The following is an 8462-nucleotide window of genomic DNA, read 5'->3' as shown; positions in this document are numbered from 1 at the left end:
GTCCCTTATAGCTAATGACTAATGGAAAGGAGGAAATAGAATTATAACCTCACCCTAGCCAGATTTTCCTGTACAAATGAAACTAAAGTTATATAGCCTTCTGTGCATTGATACGCAGCTCTATTTAAGGCCCATTCACACAATACAGATAACTATAAACATTACACTTAAAAATGCTGGGATATATAAGACAATGTTGGGTAAAATATAAAAAATCCAACATTTTATTCTTTTTTTTATATATATATTCTTAAACATTCAACCCAAGGAGTGGGTTTGACTATATACAGTACAACCCAATATTTTAGATCTGTAAGTATTACTGTATAGCATCCAAACCTTTACATAATATTGCACATTATAAACATGCATTGCAGTCTGCAACTTTAAATGCTGGAACTTTTTATGCAAGGTTACATTAAACAGTGATTATGTTTACATGGACATTAATAATCCGATTTTAGTACGATTAAGACAATACTCTGATTAAGAGTCTACCATGTAAACAGTGATTTTTTTGATTAATCCGATTGATGTAATAATCAAACTAAACAGAAATCGTATTAAGACATGTGGAGTTTTTAGTCGCATTATTGAAGTGCGGTACAGTCACGTAAACACCTTAATTAAACTATTACCTTCATGTAGGATTTTTACAGATTTTTGCGACAGGATATTCCATACACACATGGCTGTTTGACACTATTCTCTGCACTTACCAAGTCAGTAAAGGAACACAGATACCTGCATCGTGGAATGCAGAGGGTTTTTTTTTTCTCCCATACAGTGTGCGGTATCAAATTCCATTAAAACAACACTCTTCCAGGAGTTTATACTCGCATCCAATATCTTTTTGTCACGAGGGGCATGCATGAAAAGTTCCTAAATGAATGTGAAAGTGCTTAACTGCAGATAAAGTCGACAAATTAAAAATGAAACAACCGAAATTACATGAAACTCCAGAGGAAACGTGAATAGCGTGGTGACACAATGACGTTAATCGAATTATGTGCTATAACATGTAAAACGGGATCATGAAAACGACATTTAAGCAACTTATTAAACACCTTAATCCTATTATTTTCTTAGTCAGATTAAGGCAAATAATTCATTTACTAATGTCCATGTAAACGTAGTCACTGACTGGCAATGTTTTAGTATTCACCAATTGAAAAAAACTGTGATTCCAACAAACATTTTCCACTGTGTAAGTACCAACACAATCTCACAACAATTCATAACTTTTTGATTTAGTGGCTAATTCCTTTGAATTCATACGATCTTATTTGTCCAATTTAGTTCGATTTGCTTATCCCCAATGACAGTTGGGTTTACGGGCGAGGTTGGGGGCCACGCTCTCTTTTTAAAATCATACATTTTCGTACCTCTAAACTCTTATGGATTTGTACGAATTAGCCACTAAAGTGACAAAATGTTTTGCGTTTCCTCGTTAGATCAGGCTATTATAATACAGTTATTTATAGTTATCATAATACAGTGCTCAGCATGTGTAGGTACACCCCTCACAAATCTCTCTTTTAAATTGATATTTTAACAGGAAGCTATACATAATTACATTTGTGCATATACGTTAGATTAGGCAGTACTGAAGCTAAATCTGGAGCTTATCTAACAAAATAACTTACGATAACGGTCCAAAAACTACAGTACGCAAATTTTTGTTGTAGAAAAATATAAAAAAATGAAGAGAAGCATGAAAATGTAATTTAGTTGATATTTTGTAGGTTGCAATTTTATTTACAATATTTTGCTTGAATTTAATTGTACTATTTTTCAATTTCTAAATATGTTTGGTGACTAAAATATAATTTTAATAAATACATCTGTTTAATAAACCTGTTTTGTTTAACTACACCAAAATGAATTGCATATATTGACTGAGATATGGATGAAAATATTCATTTTCAAAATGGGGTGTACTCATTTATGCTGAGCACTGTAGTTGTGGTGTGCTATCCTTTTCAATTAAGAGGTTTTTTTATCTAAATTGTTATAGTTATCATCTTTGGTATGAGTGGGCCTTCAGTCCTTCAATACCCCTAAAATTCAAGAAATAACCTGATAACTTTTGTATTTCGAAATGGTCATCCTAGCATCACAAATGAGTTGATTCCCCATTTAAAGGTCTTTCAATCTTGCTTATCTTTGAAAGTAAGGTGACCTTTGTCCTAGAATCTGAAGAAGACTCTAAATCAGACTTCAAACACCTGAGAGCCTCCCATGACCTCTTTCGGAAATCCTTAGACACGAAATAAAAAATAAAAGGGTCGATGCAGCTGTTGAATGTGCTGAGAGACAAAGCAATCAGGTACGGCATATAAAGATTGTTGACCGAACTTGATTTAGAATAATGCCACAGCATCAGAATATTGCTAGGCAACAAGAAAACAACAAAAACAATCAACATCAGCACAGTGACTCTAACCGCATGGGCAAAACGCTGCCCTTCAGCCATAAGTGTCCGTAACACTGCAGAATAGCAGAACAGCACCACTAATAGTGGAAGCAAAAAGCAAAGGGAGAAAAGAGTGGTAAAATATGGCAGAAAGTAATTTTCCTGCTCTTCAACAGGCAGTGCGTCATGGCAGGTTGTTATCGATAGGTTATTTATCTCATGAGTCTGTTTTGAGGCTAATAAGGGCACAGCAGCTGCTAAAACCACTATCCAGACCAACACACTCATATAGACAGAGTTCTTTTTACTTCGGAGCACTTTGGCACCAAAAGGATGAACCAGAGCTATATAGCGATCCAAGGCAATCAGTGCCAGACAAACCACTGAGCCGTACATGTTTCCATAGAAGAATCCAACCACAACACGACAAAATGGCTCTCCGAAAGTCCAATTGTTGCCCACAAAGTGGTAAACGATCCTGAAGGGGAGCACCAGCAGAAGCATTATATCACAGATGGTGAGGTTGATCAGCAGAATGGTGGACGGCAGCTTCTTGGTGCGAAAGAGCAACACCCAGAGGGCAAATGAGTTGGTGGGAAGTCCGGCAGAAAAGGAGAAGAGGCAGATGAGAGGAACCACTAATTCAACACTGCTGCTTTGAATCTGCTTCTTGTGTTCTTCTTTTAATGAACCATTAAACAGTGGCAGGCTCCGACCCTCTTAGAGAAAGAAAGACAGATGTGTCAGTTTTGTTTACATTCATCTTAATAGATTTTTGTACATTTCATAAAAAGAGGAAAAATTTGTACCATTCATGATAAAACAGCTTGTCATTGGCTCCGTACATTTAAAAAGGCCCATACATTTAAATTTCTCTTGATCTATAACAATTATGGCTATAAGCAGGAGCAGTTGAATGATGGAATATCTGATTTGCAGTAATTATTCAAATTATAAAATTAAATTTTTCCCTGCTGCCATAAATGGAGTAAATCCATGATAAATACTGAACATGCAAAATTGAATGCATTGTTCAGGTTCTAAAAATAAATACATTCATCATTCAGTGTTTCACAGTGTAACAGCTAAGGAATTATGCATTTCCATCATGTATCTGCTTGTTAAGTTGTTCATTCATTCATTTTCTTTTCGGCTTAGTCCCTTTATTAATCCGGGGTCGCCACAGCGGAATTAACCGCATCCACACAAACTCATTCACACTCATACACTACGGACAATTTAGCCTACCCAATTCACCTGTACCACATGTCTTTGGACTGTAGAGGAAACCAGGGCACCCAGAGAAAACCCACGCGAATGCGGGGAGAACATGCAAACTCCACACAGAAACGCCAACTGACCCAGCCGAGGCTAGAACCAGCGACCTTCTTGCTGTGAGGCAACAGCACTACCTACTACGCCACTGCGTCGCCTTGTTAAGTTGTGATGTATGAAATACTGTTTCCGGGTTCAAGCTGCTACTCATTTGAATTGAAAATATTCATTTATGGCCTTTTTAGTCATTTCACACATTAAAGTGAATATTATATAAAATCATGGTATATACAACAAACTCTGTACTTCATCCATTGCATCCCAGACACCAATATATTAACAATTTAAAAACAATGAAACACTTTCTGGCCATTTGATATATATATAAAGTTAAAACCAGAAGTGTACATACACTCTAAAAAAAGGAACATAACCATTTTTTTTATATGTCTGATGGTAAAATACTAAACATTTACCATTTTAGGTCCATTAGGATTACCTAAATTATCTACATTTGCTAAATGCCAGGATAATGAGAGAACTTTTTTTGGGAATTTTTATTCATTTCTAGACAGTCAAAAGTTTACACACATTTCCTTGGTATTTTTTAGCTTTGCTTTGAAACTGTATAACTTTGGTCAAATGTTTTGGGTATCCTTCCACAAGTTTCTCACTATAGTTTGGAGGAATTTTGACTCATTTCTCCTGACAGAATTGGTGTAACTGAGTCAGATTTGTCTTGCTCGCACAAGCTTTTGCCCACAAACTCTGCCCACAAATTTTCTATAGGGCTTTGTGATGGCCACTCCAAAATATTCACTCTGTTGTCCTTAAAGCACCTTTTAACTAATTTGGCAGTATGCTTAGGGTCATGGTTCGTTTGAAAGACTAATTTGTGGCCAAGTTTTAACTTCCTGGTTGATGTCTTGAGATGTTGCTTCAGTATTTATACATAATGTTCTTTTTTCATGATACCTTCTATGCTGTGAAATGGAACAGTTCCTCCTGCAGCAGAACAGACCATACTTCACCCCCGTACCCCCATACTTCACTGTTGGAATGTGTTGCATTTGGGAAATATTTAATATTCCATCATTCATTCATTCATTTTCCTTTTTTTTAGGCAGCGGATGCCTAAAAAAACTTGCTGGAGTCACAATTATCAGCCCCCCTGAATTATTATCGCCCCTGTTTATTTTTTTCCCCAATTTCTGTTTAATGGAGGGAAGATTGTTTCAGCACATTTCTAAGCATAATAGTTTTAAAAACCTATATCTAATTACTGATTTATTTTATCTTAGCCATGATGACAGTAAATAATATTTAACTTGATATTTTTCAAGACACAGCTTAAAGTGACATTTAAAAGCTTAACTAGGTTAATAAGGTGAACTAGGCAGGTTAGGGTAATTACGCAAGTTATTCTAAAACGATGGTTTGTTCTGTAGACTATCGAAAAGATATTAGCTTAAAGGGGCTAATAATTTTGTCCCAAAAATAGTTTTTAAAAAATTTAAAACTGCTTTTATTTTAGCCGAAATAAAAAATAAGACTTTTTCTAGAAGAAAAAATATTATCAGACATACTGTGAAAATTTGTATGTATGTAAATATATGTATGTATATATATGTATGTATGTATATATATGTATGTATGTATGTATGTATGTATGTATGTATGTATATATATGTATACATATATGTATGTATGTGTGTGTGTGTGTGTATATATATATAGGAAAAATATCGAAGGGGGCTAATAATTCTGACATCAACTGTACATATATATATATATATATATATATATATATATATATATATATATATATATATATATATATATATATATATATATATATATATATGTGTGTGTGTGTGTGTGTGTGTGTGTGTGTGTGTGTGTGTGTGTATATAGTGATCACGATTTTGAAAGTATAAGACATCACTTTGTAAACATTTATTATTACTATTTGTAGAGTTTTCACTTTCAGTATGTCACTGTTTATTTGTCTGTTACATAAGGTTACATATTTCTTCAAATATTTAAAACTCTTTATAAAAGATCAATAACAGAACAGAAATCTTGAAATAACTATGTTAAAATCCTAATAACCTAAATTATTAGGATTACCTAAATTATCTACATTTGCTAAATGCCAGGATAATGAGAGAACTTTTTTTTTGGGAATTTTTATTAATTTCTAGACAGTCAAAAGTTTACACACATTTCCTTGGTATTTTTTAGCTTTGCTTTGAAACTGTATAACTTTGGTCAAATGTTTTGGGTATCCTTCCACAAGTTTCTCACTATAGTTTGGAGGAATTTTGACTCATTTCTCCTGACAGAATTGGTGTAACTGAGTCAGATTTGTAGATTTATTTGTCTGTTACATAAGGTTACATATTTCTTCAAATATTTAAAACTCTTTATAAAAGATCAATAACAGGACAGAAATCTTGAAATAACTATGTTAAAATCCTAATAACAGTATAAGCTTATGTCGGACAATACAGTACAATAAAAGTGATTTTAAAACAACTTTCTACTTTATCAACCACATAAAACGCTGTACTGAACTTTTACTTTTATGAGTAAAATAAGATGCAAATTTGTTCTTTTAAAGACACCACACCAATAATAAGCTGTATAAGTATTAAAATAACAATTTGGCATAGTCAACATTTGATGTGAATTAAAATTTTAATCAAAGTTTTCATAAAACCAAAAATGTGCTTCTTTCAAAATTCATGCAAAAAATGTCAGTCTGTTACTAGTCAATTAAAAAACACTTTGTACACTCAGGGTTGTATTTTTTTTTCATAACATCCCTTGCTATCGAAACAAATTTACGAACAATTAAACCTAAATATTATTACAACAGAGAGAGAGAAAAAAAAACTTTACAGTATTGTACACATTGCAGACAATATCAATTGTAAAAATAATTCAAATGAATTAATATCCACATCATAATAAGAAATGTCATTGTTAATTGGTTTTTTGTCAACACCAGACATAATCATTTATCATTAGGTAACAACTGACCTGTCACATGTGTCTGTAATGGGGAAGAGATCATTATTCAAGGTTCTGAAAGCTTTGCTTAAGGTCAGAACGCGAATATAATGCCAAATTTAGTTAGACTACAGGATTCTGACCTTAACAGAACCATTGGGAAGCTGCAAACTCGTATTCATGAAATGTGACAAGCAATTTTACATCTTGTGACAAACAATCTTGTCTGTGTGCGATCAAAAGTGATGAAGTATGAAATTCTGTAGATAACAATGTTGATTAAAAACAGAACTACATATTGGGCATGAATTTTGAACAATACTGTATATCGTCTTAGGACAACTTTGATTATCCTTCTTGATTTACTACATATGTTGACTACTGTGTATATATACAGTTGAAGTCAGAATTATTAGCCCCCTGTAGATTTTTCTCCAATTTCTGTTTAACGGAAAGAATATTTATTTTCATCAAATTTATAAACATAATAGTTTTAATAACTAGTTTCTAAAAACTGATTTGTTTTATCTTTGCTGTGATGACCATGTACATAATATTTTACTAGATAATTGTCAAGACACTAGTATTCAGCTTAAAGTGCAATTTAAAGGCTTAACTAGGTTAATCTGGGTAATTAGGCAAGTCATTGTACAATGATGATTTGTTCTGTTGACAATAGGAAAACAATATTGCTTAAAGGGGCTAATAATTTTGTCCATAAAATATTTTTTTTTTAAATTAAAAAATGCTTTTATTCTAGTCGAAATAAACAAATAAGACTCTCCTGAAATAAAATAAATAAATAAATTGAAGGGGGGGGGGGGGGGATTACATATATATATGTGTGTGTGTGTGTGTGTGTGTGTGTGTGTGTGTGTGTGTGTGTGTGTGTGTGTGTGTGTGTGTGTATGTATGTATATGTATATTATTATTATTATTTTATTTATTTTATTTTTTGTCAAATATCTAACTCTTAACCTCATCTCTGTAGCAAACAGGAAGAGATAGGATCAGTGAGGAAATGAGATATCTATTATTATTAAAATTTTTTTAGATATATTTCTTATTCAACCACAATGCAGGATCACTCAAACAAAACTAATTTAAAGCAATTATTCTGGAAAATTAAAGTCAGATTTGAAATAACATTTGGGTGACTAAATGGTGTCACTTTTTGTCACTGTTTTTCACTTCTGTGCTTTGCTTAGCAGTGGTAAGATAGAATCAATATGTGTTACAATGAATGTCATGTCCTGTCTGTGCATGTTACAACTCTGCCACCCCCACCTTTCTTTCCAAATTTGCTATACTTACTCATATAACCTTTGTTTTACAACGTTATCGTGACAAGTAGACTATCAAAGATTTTTACCACAAAGTTAAGATAAGACTTACTTGGAACGATGATCGAGATGTTTGCATCTACAGCTGAAGAGACGTGAAGAAAGATGAAGAGGAGATACAGAAAAGGCACTCGAGAACTGACAACAAATTCCATACTGGTCGTTTAAGTATTGTTGAAATGATTTAAAGCACTTCCCTAGCGACGTGAAATGAAAAGATTTTCTGAGTGTAAAAGTAGCTGTTCACTCCACTCTATTTACCTCTAATATACTTTTTCTGTCGGGTATGCATTCTAGTCACGCCTCCTTTTGGGTTTATACCAATCAACGAGTTGTCTTTTGGCTTTTCCTCTATAAGTACGAGGACATAAAACAGATGTGAGCATCTGCTACAATGTTTGCATTTTTCCTTC

At 33.2% G+C, this 8462-nt stretch overlaps 1 protein-coding gene across 1 annotated transcript; it reads right to left on the bottom strand.

The window, feature by feature from the left end:
- Positions 1 to 8322, bottom strand: si:ch211-132p1.2. The gene is made up of 2 exons (XM_009291214.5): positions 8102 to 8322; positions 1 to 3135 (listed from the first exon to the last, which is right to left on the bottom strand). Exons 1-2 carry the CDS (start codon positions 8202 to 8204, stop codon positions 2117 to 2119), a joined length of 1122 nt encoding a protein of 373 aa, XP_009289489.2. The 5' UTR covers positions 8205 to 8322; the 3' UTR covers positions 1 to 2116.
- Positions 8323 to 8462: the final 140 nt, after the last annotated feature.

This window comes from Danio rerio, chromosome 14 (assembly GCF_049306965.1).
Source record: "Danio rerio strain Tuebingen ecotype United States chromosome 14, GRCz12tu, whole genome shotgun sequence".
Taxonomy (NCBI): Eukaryota; Metazoa; Chordata; class Actinopteri; order Cypriniformes; family Danionidae; genus Danio; species Danio rerio.
Note: the sequence above shows the minus strand (reverse complement) of the source record. Positions and strands in the feature narration are given on the sequence as shown.